This window comes from Polyodon spathula, chromosome 17 (assembly GCF_017654505.1).
Source record: "Polyodon spathula isolate WHYD16114869_AA chromosome 17, ASM1765450v1, whole genome shotgun sequence".
NCBI lineage: Eukaryota > Metazoa > Chordata > Actinopteri > Acipenseriformes > Polyodontidae > Polyodon > Polyodon spathula.
Genome location: NC_054550.1, coordinates 25,723,809 through 25,742,721, shown reverse-complemented (window position 1 = coordinate 25,742,721; position 18,913 = coordinate 25,723,809). Strand labels below are relative to the sequence as shown.

Sequence of the window (18,913 nt, the reverse complement as noted above, 5' to 3'; positions counted from 1 at the left end):
AGTGGACCACCATCACAAAGCGCTTTACAAGACACGAGGCTAGGGTGTGTGAACTATGCATCAGTTGCAGAGTCACTTACAACAACGTCTCCCCCTAAGGACGCAGCACAAGGAGGTTAAGTGACTTGCTCAGGGTCACACAGAGAGTCAGTGGCTGAGCTGGGAGTTGAACCGGGGACCTACTGGTGACAAACCACTGGACCACACAGCCTCCTATAATATTCCATATTTAACTGTGGCTTTTTAGTTCCTGCACAATAGAAACTGTGTACATTTGTTTACACTTATTTGCGTTCAAGGTGTTATGGACGTTGCAGAATCCTGAATCAACTGCAGGTTTCTTATGCATCAATAATTGACTATGGTGTGCCATTTATTTATTTATTTGTCATTGTGTTCCTTTATCCCCTTTTCAAAGACCAAATCATTATAAAAAGAAAAGGCAATAAAAAAGGAACTTAATTCAAAATTTAAAAAAAAATTAAACAATTCATGTAAGCAATTACACACATGTAGTAGTTATAAAGTTGGTAAACTGGTAAAGTTGAAAGGTCACATGAGAAGCGTCTTACTCTCAAGAAAAATATACAGTACTCAAAGAAAGATATGGACTGTGGCAAATGACAATAACCCTTCTGAATAACCTTCACAGGAGACTGAACATGTTATGATGCCTGCAAATATTTGGAAGACCAGAGTTGCAGTGATAAGGGCGACTCAAAATCATATGGTAGAACTGGTTTGCAGTTACTGCTGGGGCTTTAAGGGCCCACATCCACTCTACTCGTTCTCCCCAGATCTTTCTCTGTGGCATACTTTCCTCCTCTACATCTTTTTCAACACTGAAGGCCAGCCAGCTTAGCAGATACCATCAAAGCTCTGATACTGAGTAAATCCCACAGGAGATTGTTACATTGATTCTTCAGATTGCGTTTGGCGGCAGTTTAATTTCATACATCCTACCAAGGCTCCAGCAGCAGGCTAATCTGGCTTTATCACTGCGTGGGAGGGAGGGAGGGAAGTACAGCCCAGCAACAGATGTGATCTCGCTTCAGGTGCTTCACAGCACAATCAAATAAGTACTCCCTCAAACGGTTCTGAACAGCAGCCTTCTGTTTCACCTTTTTGGCTCTGGAGAACATAATAATCAACTGAAGCCTTCGGGATAATCTGAGCAGCCTGCTTGAAGTGATTTAACTGCAGGGATTTACATTGATTTAACTGCAGCAAAAATAATTGAAACTGGGGGTGACATCTGCAGAGTTTCGTTGAACAGCAAGTAAATGGCTCTGTATATGAAGAAAATAATAAATTACCACGATGAAAATATTCATCTGCACCATTGTAACTGCAGTCTAACTTCATTCCGCAGTTGAGGCCGTCAGTACACTGATCATTTGTCCCACATCGATTTCAATGTTAGACACACTTCTATTACATAACAGGGCTTCAATCACGCAGGGTTGCTTTGAAAAATCCACTGAAAGTTTACTCTGAGGAACGCTTATAACAAAACCCAGGTATACAAATTTGTACTCATTATAAATTAAGGTGAATAATGCTGTAATAAATTAGAACCAGGTATGTATTATTAAACTTTATTAACAGATCAAACTGTTTACCCTATCCTTCTGGGGGTTCCGCAACTAACACAACAGCTCTCCCTATATGAGAAGAGGTGCTTCTGTCCACTTCTCAGCACAGGTATCCCCTTTACCTGTTGAAAATAACACAATAGTAACTTTGTATGTTTGTATAATAACTGGACAAGCTGGAGACGGACAAGGACTTTCCTGAACTCCAAGTTATTCTGTCCCTATCACCAGCCCCAGACAAGTCAAAGATGTCACCAAAATAAACATCAGTCGCCTCCAGAGTTCATATTGTCTCAGAATGTACATGGAGTGTTTTGCTAATTTCACCCCTGAGTTATTTGACTATCCTCATTCATGGAATAACTATTCATGGAGTGCCCTCTATTTATTAACAGAAGTTGTAGTAGTATCATATTATCTATATATCTATTGTACTTCTGTGCTTCCAGACCCCTATAACAATAGTAACTTCATAGCCCTGCAATGCCATGTCTGTGTCCTATCTGGGTACAAAGGGTCTGAGAGGCAGCAGGACAATTGAAGCTAGCAAAGTAGGATATATCCCAGTGCTCTGGGGTTTATTCAATTAGACACTAATCAGCTGCAGACCTGGAGCGCCATGTGAAATATGGAAGGAGACAAATCTAATGTTTTTGTTTTAAACCAAAATTATAATGGGCATACCGAGAGGATATAAAAGTGAACCTAATTTAATCCCACGGGCTATTTTAAAGATAACCATCCGGGTCAATTACATTCCAAACTTTGCAACTGAATGCCTGTTGGGCTTTGAAGAAGAGTATTTACTAAAAGGGCTGCAAGTAAACTTTTAACAAATACAAGTTTGAGGGGCTAGGTGACACAGCAGGGCTGATTCACTAGGTTCTCATGCCAGATTAGTTGCTATGGAAGCCCCCAAATGGCAAAGCAAAACTACTGTACCACACAATATCCAGTTTCTGTTTCAGGACTTAATGGTAGGAGGTGTGCAGGTCAGGGCAGAGGTGCTCTGTCAGAGGAGCCTCTTATGGCACAATGCTTGACTCTTATCCTCACTTTGTTGATCAGGTCCCACCTCTCTTGGGGTGACTCCCCCCTGGGACAAAACAGGGGACCTCTAGGACAAACCTAAATAACAGAATCATTACCAAGTCTCTTGAATTACTAATCAGACCATATGACCAACAGCACAGGTACCAGGAAGAAGTAAACTGTATAACTATAACTGTAATACATATAGTGACATATAAAGTTAGCACTCATTCAAGCTTAAAGCACATTCACTGACACTGCACTGTCATGTCAAACAAGGTGCTCTCAGTGCCATGCCAATGTACTCAACATTAAAAAAAAAACTAACGACGTGCATTGAAATGCCTCATTACTTAAAATACTGATTGACAACGATTCTATAAATATGGATAATACTGTATAACTTGAGAGCACTGTACAAGAAACTTGTACAGGAAAAAGAAAATGAAAATTTGATATTTATCTTTCTGCAATTCTTAGTAATTGAAAGTAATAAAACAATATTTTAAATGTGCATATTTACTGTAGCTTCACAACATTATTCCAGAGTTTTTGGAAAATTTAAGGAAGTCATTCTTAGTAATGTTTTTCTTTACTTGATATAAGCTAAAAAAAGAAAAAAAAAGAACAACAAATGTATTCAAATGCCGTTACAGACTCTGTCCAGTCCTCTGTGAGATGAGATGAGGTTAAAAGCTCTAAAACCATCACTGTAAACAAGTCTGGCTCTTTTGCACTGTGGTTTAGACACCCGCTTGTGTTCCACAGGGTTGTCGGTTTCCACCCTGTTATATTAACTACAGCATTTTTTGCACAAGTAATCACATCTCTTTTTAGATTCTAAGTTAAATAGAAATGCTAACCAAGTGAATCACTTGATCCAAATAATTAACATATTTGAAAAGATTATAAAAGAGAAAAGAAATGCTTTGTGGTTGAGCCCGAAGCAGAAACAAACCACTTTACCAGACCAGTGCTCTGGGTATAGTTTTAACCGAATCATGTTCAATATTTTTTTTTACCTGGAATTGACTGCAAAGTAGGATAAATGAGCAGCACTCCATAGGATAAATACAGGCATAAAAAAGTGATTTCTACAGGCTGTGTTTACTTTAAGCTCATTAGGTTTATTGTGTGTATTCTGCCAGCAATCTAGCCTTGAAACACAAACTGAGATTGACTAACTGATGTCAAGGGCCCTCTTTTATATGCCTGTATATGCCAGGCTGCATTAGACTAGAGACCACAGTGATATCACCAGCTGTTGGATTAAGGCTATATTTATACTTGTGTTCGAGGTTAACACAACTATTAGTTTCAGTTTGGCTTTGGCAGTTTTATTCATACAGTATCAGACTATACAGAGAGAAGCATCGTTCACTTTAAACCTGCCTTAGTGGGAAATGAAAAGAGAAAAGAGCTAAAAACACAGAACCTTATCCTCACTATCATTTATTTCGGCAGGTTCTTTAACTTCATCCTGTCTAAAAGATGCCAGCATGTCCTTTATTCCTCTTAGGAAATAAAGAGAATCCAATAGAAGAGAAAAATAGACTGTGAATTAAGGTGACTCCCTTATAGTTGTATTTACTTTGTAACAAATAACATTTCACCTTGAGATCAGGCAACTGGTTTTCAAGAGTGTGTGGGAAAAACATACATGCAACTGGGGCTGACAGACTCCCAATTCCAACCGGTTTGATCTTGGGTCTGCTGCACATGAAAATGAGCGTGTCTGATTTGCACTCCCTCTGTGCGAATAGCAGTAGCAGAAATGTAAGGCGATGGAAGATTTGTAGCCACCACTGTAATTTGCGCCTCTGTAACCTGCCGTTGCTGTTTCTAAGGGGCTTTCCTCGCAAATGGCAGCTGAGTCGTGCTGCAGTGCAAACTGGCAGCTCACCAGCTCCCGGCAATCAGTCAGCAGTGTGGTCGTAATACAGCCTGCACGCTCCAGCTCTGAATGAGGCAGAAGATAATTATCCTGACAGGACCACAGCAGCTGAGGTTAAGAGTCAGTTGCAGGAGGGCATATTACAACAACACCCTCCCAAATCAGAGGACCAGAGTAGACAGCTCTCGTCTGGTGTGCTGCTGCAAACCTCCCCCAAAAGAATGCATGCGTTTCTAGACAATTAAAACCATCAGCCTGTGAAATGGAATGCATAGGAAAATGAATGTGGTGAAATAATTACGGTAATGTAATTTATTATAAACACAACAACATTTTGTCCAGAATGATTGGGGTAGGGCACGCCTGTTTAACAGCACTATCTATCATTGTTTCTTTCAGAATTAGGGCAAAAGTAGTGACAGTGACACTTAAAGAAGAAAAGCCTGTAAAGTTAGACAGACTGATCCTGTAGAAAACAAGGAGAGCTTTTTTTTAGGAATGATGTTAGATACCTAACAGTAATTAATAGGATTAATAGATTAATTGGCTCTCAAACAGACAATTAGCAAGTGCTGGGATATCTAAGCAAGGACAGATGGAGTGGTAAAGGCATTTGAATAAGATGATAAACATTTGACAGCTTAACACCCTTTATTTCTGGCCCATAATCATTTTTTTTTTTTTTGTAGTTTAATAGAAAGAGCACTGTAAACTACAGCAATACTGTAGCCAGGACCTTACTTGCTCCAGAATTGCTGAACCACAGAAAAATGTCTCTAACCCTGATACACACACACACACCAGATTACACAGCAAAAAGCCCTCAGAAGGACTGGTTAGGTCTCAGCAAAATTCTGGACTGCATTTAAATCCCATTTTAATTAAAGTCAAAACAGGGGATAGTGCAATTTTTTTGTAGAACAGATATTAGAACAGAATGCACATTTGACTCCCATGCATGGCACTGTCAAAAATTGTTTAGCCAGCTTATTTTGTAGCCTTGTAGTGCCTGAGGCTCCTTATGAAACAGAACACTGAGCCAGGCAAGCTGCCAAACAGGGAGACGTGGACACACACTAAGAAAGGCACTGCTGGTATTAAGCAGTCCATCTTGTATGTTGGTGTATACTGCATGTATATTATCGATTGATAGACAGTCATTGACACAAAAGGAGAACACAAACTAATTTACTTGTGACCTAAGCCAGATTTTACCCCAGGTGAAACCCAATACCATAGGTCTCAGGAAGTTATTTTCACGAGTGCATCTTTTCGACATTTACTTTTCAGGGGCTCACAAAATACTGTATTAAATCACACCTTTTAGAGCTGCGCATTTAGTTTTGAGCCGGTTCTGGTTCTTTATTGAAACATCGTGCAACCTGAAGGGGGTTTGCTACTTAATGCAATCATTTCCAATTGATTCTGCTTCTGACCAGCCGCTGGCCAAGTGTGGCTGGTCAAAAAAAGGAAAATCACAGCAAATTAAACAAGTGTCAATTATATCAAGTAGCTGCGTGACCTTTGGTACAATTTACACACAGAGTCTGATGTATACTAATACCTATTCTTAAAAGCCTGGCCAGTCTGTATTGTCGCCCTACAAGGCTCTTAAATGCACTGTAACTGCACGTGAAGTTCTAGCATGCAGTAATAAACATATGTGCAGCTAAGCTACAGTCCACCCACAGTCTGCAGTGATGTGTAGCAATGCATGCACTTTAACTGCAGTGAAAAAGCTCTTGGTAAAGGCATACGCTGCTTGACAAACACTAATGAAAGTTGTAGGAAGGGGAATAGTTGTGGGCAAAGAGCTAACTACAATGTATATGTTTGTCAGCATTATGTAAACAGCTTCATTAAAAAATCATCTTTGGGGTCAAGCCTGGCTCCAAAGCCACACAGCCAGTCAGTGAGAATAACTGATGTTGGCTTGCAATGGAATCGCACCTTATTTTACCAATAACTGTCATTTTACTAAAGGTCTTCCATTAATATTGCTGCCTTGATTGACAGAGACAGAGAGCATTAAACAGTTGTGATGAATCTCCAGCTTGTAAGCCTGAAAAAAATCTTGTTAAACCCCTACCCAGACACAAGACTTCAGGAAGGGCAACAGTCTAAATGAGAGTTTAAAAAAAAAAACATGACTGGGATGAGCAATGAGGCTTCTAACCTTTGTTTTCCGAGTCGGGTGCATAGTAATGTAATTCAGAATACTGAGATAGGAAACATGCTTGGTCTGCAGGTTTTTAAATACAAATACATTACTTTTCAGTTTCTTAAGGAAACCCATTGATACAATAAAAGTGTTTCTGACTGCTTTCAGATGCAGTCATTAGTGGAAGCTTTTATTTTATCAGGCAACGGATGAGAAAGTGCAGAACATATCTGAATACCACTTCTGGCATATATTCCCCCTTTGAAGGCGAAGCTTCTGGACTTGCCAAATATATCATATAATTATGTCTTCCCAGTTTAGCAAAATCATTAAATTAAATCAGCAACACCCAACTTGTCCCATGGCTTATATTTGCATTACGCAATGCAGATAAAAAGATATAAACCATTTGACACAATAGGGTGCATTGCTAAGGTTTCCAAAAAAAAAGCATTCAACTTTTAAGGAAAGTTCAAGCCAACCTCTTGATTTAGCTGAAGATGACATAGGGCCTGATCTGCCCTGGTTAAGCTAATCCAATCTTAGGAAGGACTAAAGAAAAGCTTTGTGTATAAATTCAATCTATTTCAATTTCATTGCTCAAGGAAAAGATTCAGAGATACAGCGGAAGCTTGCTCTCAGTTCCCCTGAATATAACCCAAGACACTCTACTGTCTTTGCAAATTTGTTTAAAATGTGTTGTTTGCCACCTAAACTGAACTTAATTTTACCATCACTCAAACTTTCAAACTATTTTTAATATTGTTTTTTTTTTGTTTTTTTTAACACACTGTTAAATTACACTGAACAAAAATATAAACGCAACATGTAAAGATCTCACGTTTCATGAGCTGAAATAAAAGATCCCAGAAATTTAACAGCATCATCATTACACAGGTGCACCTTGTGCTGGGGACAATAAAAGGCCACTCTAAAATGTGCAGTTTTGTCACACAACACAATACCACAGATGTCTCAAGTTTTGAGGGAGTGTGCAATTGGCATGCTGACTGCAGGAATGTCTACCAGAGCTGTTGCTAGAGAATTGAATGTTCATTTCTCTACCTCCAACGTCATTTTAGAGAAAGTGGCAGTACGTCCAGTTTGCTGATGTCAACGTTGTGAACAGAGTGCCCCATGGTGGCGGTTGAGTTATGGTATGGGCAGGCATAAGCTACGGACAACGAACACAATTGCATTTTATCGATGGCAATTTGAATCCACAAGATACTGTGATGAGATCCTGAGGCCCATTGTCGTGCTATTCATCTGCTGCTATCCCCTCATGTTTCAGCATGACAATGCACAGCCCCATGTCGCAAGGATCTGTACACAATTCCTGGAAGCTGAAAATGTCCCAGCTCTTCCGTGGCCTGCATACTCACCAGACATGTCACCCATTAAGCATGTTTGGGATGCTCTGGATCAACGTGTATGACAGCGTGTTCCAGTTCCCGCCAATATCCAGCAACTTTGCACAGCCATTAAAGATGAGTGTGACAACATTCCACAGGCCACAATCAACAGCTTGATCAACTCTATGCGAAGGAGATGTGTTACGCTGCATGAGGCAAATGGTGGTCACAACAGATACTGACGGTTTTCTGATCCACGCCCCTACCTTTTTTTTTTTTAAGGTATCTGTGACCAACAGATACATATCTGTATTCCCAGTCATGTGAAATCCATAGATTAGGGCCTAATGAATTTATTTCAATTGACTGATTTCCTTATATGAACTGTAACTCAGTAAAATCTTTGAAATTGTTGCATGTTGCGTTTATATTTTTGTTCAGTGTATAACTCAACAAGCAATGCATAAGCATTATTTATTTTTAGAAAGATTTATTTAGAATATAATTGATATAATAAAACTGAAATGAAACCTAGTGCTCTGGCCCTCTGATGAGCCCAGGAGGAGACTAGCCTGTCTGGGTCCCGCTTCTAGGCTTCAGTAGCTTAGCAACATCTGTTGCTTAGGGTAGGTGATTACCTTGACAACAGGAACTGAGCTTGCCTGTTGATTTTAAGTCAGATATTTTCAATTGCATTTGGTAAAATCTGATGAACTTGAATTTACACGGGGGAAAATGTGTTTCTCCAATTGCCAATGGTAATTTAACTTGAACGTTTGAAAGGGACATGTGTACTGGCTTGACAATAATGACAGGGACCTGCAGTGTTGTGTAACAGAGTGTCCTTCAAAGCAGCCAGATCTGAACTATGAGCTGTGCGAGCGAGTTGCCTAGACAGCCTGACATGAGTGTGAAACTCATGCTGACAGAAGGGCACATGTTGTTTTTGTTTTTCCGACTTCAGATGAGAGATTTCCCCCTGGACGGGATGAACAGTACAATAATAGCCTGGTGTTGTGTGAACGCATACAATGATGTCATTCACTGTAGTGCTGCTCTGCAATGACTGCATTGTTATGCTAGCTAGGAGCTTAGGGCGGGCTAATACTGAATTCACGCAGCTGGAAATATTTTGTAAGAATATTCTGTAGAAAGTGTGTAGATGTGTGTGTGTGTGTTAGAGTGCGTGCGTGTAACACACCTTTTTAAGAACTAAACATGCCTTTAAAAAAATATATAAAAGTGCGAAAATATTTAGTTTGTTGTCAACTTTCACCCTGTGTGAAGTTTTAACTGACTGGAGTTAGAAATAGTAAATAAAAATATAGTGAGAGTCAATGAGAAGTCCCCACAAGTATAGGAATACAAACATGTGTGTGTGTGCGTGCGTGCGTGCGTGCGTGCGTGTGTGTGTTAGTCCAAAAACCTTACATGCCATTCAATCTTTCAAATACTGCCGAAAATAGCCAAGTTAGAAATCTAATAAGATTTGTATCTGTTTTACCTTGATGCTATTTTATGAAGAGTAGAAAATAATAATGCACATGTTCGCCTTGGGATCTTTCAGCTACTGACCTCATCAAGCTATTGCTAGTGGTAGTAGCTAACAATATAATCCCATCAATCGTACCTGCTTTGCACGCTCATACTGTTGGATGTATTAAATGTGCATGTATTACCATGTATTATCTGGTACATTATGTTAAAGAAAGTTCTCAGTTAGCTACACTTTAACCACTTTGTTAAAGGTTTTTTATACAGTACAGCATTTACCAATAACCAACCTGAAAGCATATTTTGGTTTATTTCTCAATTTCCATGGTGCAATCCTGGCTATCAGTAATGCAAGTGTGACACAAACAAAAAGAAAGGCTTTCTTTGCAACCTTGGGTAAACATTGACATTGTAATAGAGTCACTCAAAACACAGGATGAGAAGCCTTGACTGCATTGAAGCATTTAAATGCAATGACTGCAGTTCTCACTCCCTCAGGCTGAAGGCATTTCACATTCTACTGAAGGGAACTGATTTGTACCTATGCTGTAGCTAAGTACTGGTTCAGTAAATTTCAAATTCTGCATCACATAACTTTGCGGAACTGCTCATTTTGCAGAGGGATGACATAAATGCATAAACACTATGCCAAATCCATGCTTTTAATGTGATATTCATAGTTTCTAGCCTTTAGCATTCTCAAAGAATTTTTTTTGTGCATCCGTCAGTAAAATGCTATAAAACAAATGCAAAAGATACACACCTACCCTTTGTAAGATCTGGCTTTTAGGGGTTACAGAATTCTGAGGTTTTCTTTCTGGGGAATTCTGGGGGTAAGCTTTTATAGTCAGTGATTCTGCATGCTGCTGCTTGAATATTTTGTTCTGTAATTTTTTTTTTTGACAGCCTGTGTTAAGTTGCTTGATGATGACTTCAGAGCCACATCTTCAGTTGTATCTGCCTGTTTCTCTTTCAATTCCTCAAAGCCTTACAGGTTCACCACTTACTTCAAAGGCTTGATCAGCCAAATGGATCTATAGCAGTGATAGTTAATAAGGACTGAATGATAAGCCACCAAGGTGCATAACGTCATTGTCTTATTGAATCAGGCATTCCAATATTACTGCATTCAAATTGCAATTACAGACACAGGCAATGGGTTCAATAACACATTATAACACACAGGCGTTCTCAGTGTGTGTTTGCACCTGGGATATAAAAGTAGAGTTTGCATAACATATACACCACACTAGTAGAAGCCAGTGTGGAAAATGTAAAATATAATTGAATAACCATTAATTATGCACTGTGAATAACCCTTTGGGGCTTTTAGTTTAAAAGGTATTAAAAAATGAAGACAAGAGCTGTGGTAGTGCACTGAACTGAAAAATAAACTGATGACCAAACAATAAACGAGAGCACAGCACTGAAAAAGTTCGTGGAGAATTTGAGATGCAGCTGAAAAGTTCTCTGTGTAACCGGACACTAATAAAGGGTTTTCAAGGACAGGGTTTTATAAAGGGTTTTCAACTGTTCTCAACAGTTCTGTCCAGGTTAAATAAACACATTTGAATGTGTCTGTTTGTTGTCACTCAGGTGAGTTTGCATGCACTGCTGCCTTCTCAATCCTCTGATGATGAAAATGCAGCTCAGAAAAAAATGCTGATTTACAAAATGGTAGGTTGTGGTTAATTCATTTTTAATGAGGGTTCAGAAAAGCACAGCGTGGTAATATTACTGTGGGTATACTAGAATGGAATCATTAATGTTCAACAAAAATGTGATTTAAATGGATTTGTAAAACCCTGTAGCACTGTATTAAACTTCCTAATAAATGTATTGCATTTAAAAGTTGTAGTTCTCCCAACACAACTGTATAATCAGATAACACAGCACGGATTGTTACATGGATTCTATGAGTAATTCACAGCAGTTGGAACCTAATTAGAGGTAATTTCAATGAAGCTTTCTCTATATTCTATCAAGTGAAAGAATCACTTGTTTTGTTTTTGTGGGAGGAATCTAGGTTCTACTTCTTCTGTATCAGATTGTGCCTCTTCTAGAAAAGACTGAAAGGAAAATGGAAGCCTGAGAGGACTACAGGTAAGATACAAAAATAAACCTTAACGAGTAATACTGGACATTGAAATGCATTTGTGACATTTTGAATTCATACATAAAGTAGCCTAGCATGACAGTGAAAAGTGTCCAGCAACTCTACTTACTGATCTATACAACATAATTTTACATACCGTACATTCCAATTGTTTGCTTACCTCCACTTTGAAAAAAAAAATAACAATAATAATAATGATTAGTTTGCACTTAATAAAAGTTACTGGTAGGAAATTAATGTCCTAAGGTCTAACAAAATTTAAGATCTTGTCTCACTTTTAAAAGCTGACAGCTAAATGATGGCCAATCAATTATCTCTCCCAGCACTACCTTTAAATAACAATTTTGTCAATACAGTGCAGTGAGCTTACTTGTACAGAATTCTAGCAGCTTCAAATCAAATATTGACCTCTACAGAAAAAAAAGAGAAAAAAGAGACTGATCATTACCTATTTAATATTTTAAGGCCCAAAAAGGCACTCCATTTTCTATCACGTCAAAACCTTCTGCCATTATATACTGTTTTAATGCTAAACAACACAGGAATATGGCAACCAACCTCCCTCATGAATAGGTTCCATAAGCTATCACAATATTAATCAGATAAAAAAAGCAGGTACTTGCATTCTGATTTTGTTGACTTGTCCAAGGCTTTTGACAAACTAGATTATTTAGAAGTTATCTAGCCACTGGTGTAAGAAAAAAAAAAAAAAGAAGCTTAGAATAGCCTAACAACCGTGGCACGATTATTAGTGTACAGATTTTGTTTACAGATGCTTTCTGTCTGTATATCAAAAGTGGCTTAAAAGCAAATCACCTCATTGATCAGTGCAGACTGTTTTATAATGGAAATGAAAAATGCTAAAAACAGTGTTTGAAACCAGTTATGGAGTTAACAGCCCCCCTACTGTCAATGTCACACAGTGATTCACACAGTAAGCTCTGCACGGGAGATATGCTTCTAAGCCTCTAAGGGGTCTGTGTGAATAAATGAGATTTCATTCTGGCAGGATGTCTTGCCTTCTCTCAGTATCATAATATAGGACTCCCCTTCTTCCTATGAGGGAATATTGTTTCTTTTAATGCCTTTAAATTATATATTTCAAACCTCAGTTTCTGTTTGTAAGTGAACTACTTAACAAAAGGTGGAGTTTTCATGAGTTTAATGATACAAATGTTTTTTTTTTGGGGGGGGGGGGGGGGGTTCTTTTAATTTATGGCTATGAAACACATAGAAGCCTTCTTTGATTGACTGTTACTATTCTTTCAATATTAATATACAGCACAGGACTGCCATTTATAAAATCAAACAAATACGACTGTATACACTGTCAAAAATATTTAAGAAAATATAAGAACATTCAACTTACTAGAGAGCCAAATAATGAAGGAAAAAAAAAAAACTTTTCTTTTACTTTTTAAAAACTGTTACTGCTGAATATATTTTACATTGCTTTTTGGAGGTTACTATACTAAATCAAGGCTTGACCCTTTTAGACTGTTCACATAATTAGGTTTCACAGACATGAATGCTAATGTAAACCAATGACTGACAATGAATCACAAACATCTGACTTCAAACCAAGACAGGACCCCTTGTGGCATTCATTAGCCTCCTATCTGTTACTGAACCTAATTTAATTAACTAATTTACCTTTTAATTAAGGGACCCTCAAGGGGGGAATCCTACCCCTGAGTCCAACAGCATGTCAGGGAACATTTCAAGAGCTTTCTGTGGCAGTTCCATACTCCCCAAGGTCAAGACACATCAGAGCAAAGATCCTGCTCTTGACTGTTCTATTGTTACATTGTTCAACAACAACAACAACAACAACAACAATAATAATAATAATAATCTTTATTTTGTATATAGCGCCTTTCGTAGTGGACCACCATCACAAAGCGCTTTACAAGATACAAGATTAGGGTGTGTGAACTATGCATCAGTTGCAGAGTCACTTACAACAACATCTCACCCGAAAGACGGAGCACAAGGAGGTTAAGTGACTTGCTCAGGGTCACACAATGAGTCAATGGTAACCTCCTGGTTACAAGCCTGTTTATTTAACCACTGGACCACACAGCCTCCTCATAAGAATATATTTGTTCCAATTGTGACTTTAAAAATGTATTGAATTTGCACACTGTCAAACACACATGAAACCCTATATAACAAACATGATGGTAAAGGCTGTTAATTAAGAATCAGAGCTATTAGTATGATGGATGACATATATCAACAGCATGTACAGAATGGTACAGAATAAGAAATAGTCATGAATTGTTTTCATTCCAATCTGATAATATGCAAAAGCTGAAGTGTGACATACAAACAGGCATCCTCCTATGTCACCAGAATATGATATTAAAAACTTTTGCTAAAAAATGTTAAGACCAAGTTTTGTGACAATTAGATAAGTGGTTCCCCACATATATGCAGAAATGTGAAGTGTGACCGTACTGTACCGTACTATGTAGGACTGTCTCCACTATATCCCCTACACATCCAGTACAACACCCACATTTACCCCATTATAACAATATTTTTCAAAAGGATGGCTGTCATAGCCATAGCCTCATTACCCCGTGGTAATGGGACATCACCAGCCCTGCCTTCTCTTATCTAATGGGTATCTGAGCAGAGAATTAGATCAGACACCTCCCTGATACCCCCTCCCCACACTCACCCATCACAACTAGGCGCCGATTGGCACGAGGAGCAGTAGCACTTACTTGCAAAAGCCAGTACCCTTGGGGGAGGAGGCGGTGGGGGGGGGGGAGGTAGAGGAGGGTAGGGTCTACATTGGCAGATCAGCTGGCAGCTATCGGTGACCTTCTCAGCTATGGTCCTCTGGCATGATTTCTGGAGTTCACCCTGAGTAACCTGATGGGGAAGAAAAAGAAAAGAAGAAATGAATAGCAATCTACAGTACAGGGCTATATTGAAAGCAATGTGTTATACAATAAACACATCATCCATAACTCAGTTATAGATTATTCATAGAAATGAAGATACTGATGAAAGCACTAGCCAAAATGTTTGTCTAATTGACTATTATGCTCATTAGTTTATAGTACATATAAAAATTACCCACTTGACATAACAGTGAAAGTATACAAGGTGAGGACTAAACTAGCAGGTATGTAAAGCAGTGGTGCACAACTCGGTCCTGAAGGGCCGGTGTCCCTGCAGGTTTTTATTCCAACTGCACCCTAAAGTACTTTATTGGACCTTATTAGAAGCTTAATTGGTCCAATTAACCAATTTAGGGTATGGTTAGAACAAAAAACAGGAGGGACACCGGCCCTCCATGACCTGAGTTGTGCACCACTGATGTAAACTGTAGGATTTTCACTTGTGGATAATATTTTTCCTGGTGAAATAATCTGAATAAATTAGAATAAAATACGGGACAAGCAAGAGGCTATAACCCAATTCTCTCTCTGGTCTATAGCTTATATTGCTGAAGCAGCAGGGACAAGATAAGCAATGATGGAAGGCAATATCAAACCCAATGAATGCGAGACACGTCTCCAATCCCCATTTCACAAAGCTTAACAATGTGAATAAGAATGTGTGCAATACTGTGAGTTAAACATTTATCTCTTAGCATAGTGTGAGTATGTCTCTTTGGGTGCAGTATCTCTACAATGCATTTTAGAACTCCAAAAGACCAGAAACGTTAAGTTATTTTTATATTATAATACCAAACATTCTTGATTACAGTATGCCAAAGTGCTTTACAATACTAAACTGCTGACAAGACAAAGTGTTAGTAGGATTAAGGGAGGTTCAGTAGCAGACATTCTACCACCCACAGTAGACCCTACACAGTGCAATTTACAACCTTATCAAAGAACTGAAAAAGGCTAGTCTTAGAGGATAGAAAAGAATGAGAAGGACTATCATTTTGTAGCAGCTGAACCAAACTGGTACTGCCTGGTCAAACATTATGGCAAAAGCATAGCATAGATCAGTGATGTATTATCCTGACTATTTAACCTGACCAAACTGGACTGAATAACTAGATAAATAAATACTTAAATATCATACAATTTTACTGAGGTACTCCATGGTAAAGGAATAGCAAAGATTAGTAAAGCAGAGTAACAGCAATGTGTATTACAGACCTGCTGGCATCAATGACTGTGTATGCACTGTACAGGGCTTGGACAAGCCTTTTGTGTAGATGTGATCAGGCATGAGTCAAGGCAGTATTTGATAAAAGGTTGATACATGTGTCTCTATGCCCAAAACTGCACAAAGCTATTAGATGGAACTTTTGGAAATTCCTGCTGCTGCGGGTCACAGCAAGAATATACTTCTTTGGTTCGTAGTGACAGAGCGACAAGAAACCTTTGTGCCTGCAGTTCCAACTCCCTTTAGGGAATGTAAACAAACTGGAACACCAACAAGGTCTGGTTTATAAAGAGACAGTTATCTGTAAATATCTTAGTATGAAAACTGTTTTCCCCAGATACAGGGGTCAATTCAACTGATCTAACTTGTGGCAAATATAAAAACCGCCAATGTTTAAATATTTGAAATGTTTAAAAATAAAAAGTAAATGACTTTTCCATGCTCTTACAGGCTTGTTTTGTATTCACACAATGGTTAGATCCATGACTTTTGCGATTCATTGAATAGATTCCAAGGTCTATGCCTCCCTTTGTTAGACTTTTACATTGCTGATTGATATGTATGTATTTTGTGTATACATGTTAACCCTGGAAGTATTACAGCCACGTATTGGGAGATCTCAGTGTGCTTGTTGATGCTACTGATCTCCTAAACTAACATGAGCATTGCTGTCGAGGATTCAGCTCTTAACCCTGTGATACACTGTGACAACTGAACCAGACCAGTGGTGTTCAACTTCAGTTCCTGGTTGGCAGAGTTGCCAAGCCTTGATCAAAATTCTCAGATGCGATGAAGACATTGGAAAGACGATGGAAAGAAATGTGTAAAATGTTGTTTAAATCACGGTCAAAATAGAAACCTAGAATGTTAAAATTACTAGGAATGGTTTCTAAATACTGGACTGGACACAGCGTTTCCAGCAAATATGTACATTATATATATATATATATATATATATATATATATATATATATATATATATATATATATATAAAATTCAGTATTTTTCATACATCAAATGCATTGTTTGTAGTTTTCCAGTGTCCTACAATCCTGCTGAATATTGCTTGATTCTTCTAGTTCTGCCCACTCTAAATCATCTGATTTTGTTGACTATTCAGTCTGTTTACACTGAAACCCAGTTTTGGTAGCAAAGCAGAAGGTTGCCACACAGCATGTCATATCAGCAACAAATTTCAAGGGTTGAAGAAGCTGAGAATGTAAACGACATGGACTGTCATCAAGGTCTGCTTTCTGATATGATAGAGTGCACAAACGGTGGAATGTAGCAAACAGAAGAGTGTATTACATGTTAGTATAAAAGTGAACATGACCGCTGGACACATGCATTAGCATGTATACTTCAAAGTGTAATACATGTTATACTTCAAAGTGTAAAAAAATAGAACCCGAATACACTGTATGTAATCTGTTAACGTCTATTGATTTACTATGCTATACTAGAAATTAAGATTTAAGTCTGAATAATTCATTGTAATAACTGCAAGTGCAGATAAGCTTCTCTGTGTGTGTGTGTGTGTGTGTGTGTGTGTGTGTGTGTGTGTGTGTTGTGTACAGTGAATGTAGGACTGCACAGTAATACAAAAAACTGTAGCAAACACTTCGTAACAATTTCAAAATCATCGAAATATTTAATAGTTTCTACAGTAGTGCTTGGTATTACTGCCTAACAGTGATTGCAATTAATTGCTAATTTGGAATTGCCATCTAAATGTTAAGAGGGCAGAATAACTTCAATTATGTTCCCATTACTAGATGCAATATATACATAAACAAGTTTAGGTTAGCTACCACATTGTTTTGATTAGATATGTAACCTACCTGAAATAACAGTAAAAATAATGTTAGAAAGACATGACCCAGAAAGAAAGGCCAAGAACTTAAAGTGAGCGGCAGGAGATCTCGGACCAGCATTCCTCCTTCGCTCTTCTACCTGCGTGACCAAAGAAGCGAACACATACAAATCGGTAGATTTCCAGAACTTAAACCGATCTTCTGATTTCGGCGACAAAATGTGTGTCAGACGTTTCCAGCAATTGTTTTTGCAACATACTTGTCTTTCAATCTTCGTTATTGGTGGCATGGGAGAGCTTGGCACAATATACGCCCAGCTTTGACTGGTCCTGTCACTTGCATTACTTGGAAGTTGGAACACAGCGCACCAATTGTTAATACTGGGCAGCTGCTATGTTGTTCAAAGTCTTCCGCAGTAACGGATATGCAAATCAAAGCAAAGTTCTCTGTTGATTAAAAACCGTTTGAGGTGACTTAGAGTACACAAGGGATAGGTTTTAAAGCAAGCTTTTCCCATCTACGTCATTGATGTGTATAGATATGATACCAGCAGGATTTAAGCATTTATCCCACTCCAAAAGTTCCCAGAATTGGGTAGGATTGAAACCCTTCTTCTGTACACTTGCCACTTGCGGAAACACAGCCTTGCAGCTCGGCGTTAAATGTTAGTTCCGTCCGCATTTGAGTGTATTTTGGTCAAATTAATCTTCTGTGTTTCGTTGACCAAAAAAATAAATAAAAAAATAAGAGAGAGACAAAAAAAGAATAATTTCAGACAACAGAAAAGTGTAAAACGATATGTCGGTCGAGGAATCTGCTGCGAGCAAAAGAGGCTTCAGCGAGAAACGTTCACTGTGCTCAGAGGAAGAAGCGAGACCGAGCGAGGGAGCTAAACCCATGTTGTATATGCAAAAAAAAAAAAAAAAAAAAAAAGAGAGAGAGAGAGAGAGAGAGAGAGAGAGAGAGAGAGAGAGAGAGAGAGAGAGAGAGAGAGAGCTGTTTTCTGAATCTAATGTAGTAAGCATACTGCAGAGTTTTTTACACAAGATCTGACGTGTCCTCTGAGAATTTAATTCTTCAACAAACGTTATCACATTTATGCATTTTTTAGCTGGAGTGGTTTGCTTAAAATAAATGTCAATATCAAACTTATTTATTTGTTTGTTTGTTTGTTTGTTTGTTTGTTTGTTTTGTGTGTTTGTTTAATTACTGACACGTGAAACCTTTCTGGAGATAAATCGTCCCCTACGGTCTCTCTTAAATCCACCATCTTTTAAAAAAAAAAAAATTATACATTTATAGCCTACTTGC

General features: G+C 38.3%; 1 protein-coding gene across 4 annotated transcripts in view; it reads right to left on the bottom strand.

The window, feature by feature from the left end:
- LOC121329484 (proline-rich membrane anchor 1-like) overlaps positions 1-18,487 on the bottom strand; it is a 38,702-nt gene extending 20,215 nt beyond the window's left edge. For 3 of the 4 annotated variants that reach the window (XM_041275049.1, XM_041275050.1, XM_041275053.1), the window contains exons 1-2: positions 17,630-17,855; positions 14,380-14,530 (exon numbers count right to left, since the gene is read on the bottom strand). In XM_041275049.1, the coding sequence (XP_041130983.1) occupies positions 14,380-14,530; positions 17,630-17,722 (244 nt within the window). In that variant the 5' untranslated portion in view covers positions 17,723-17,855. The other variant, XM_041275052.1, reaches the window with a different exon arrangement.
- Positions 18,488-18,913: the final 426 nt, after the last annotated feature.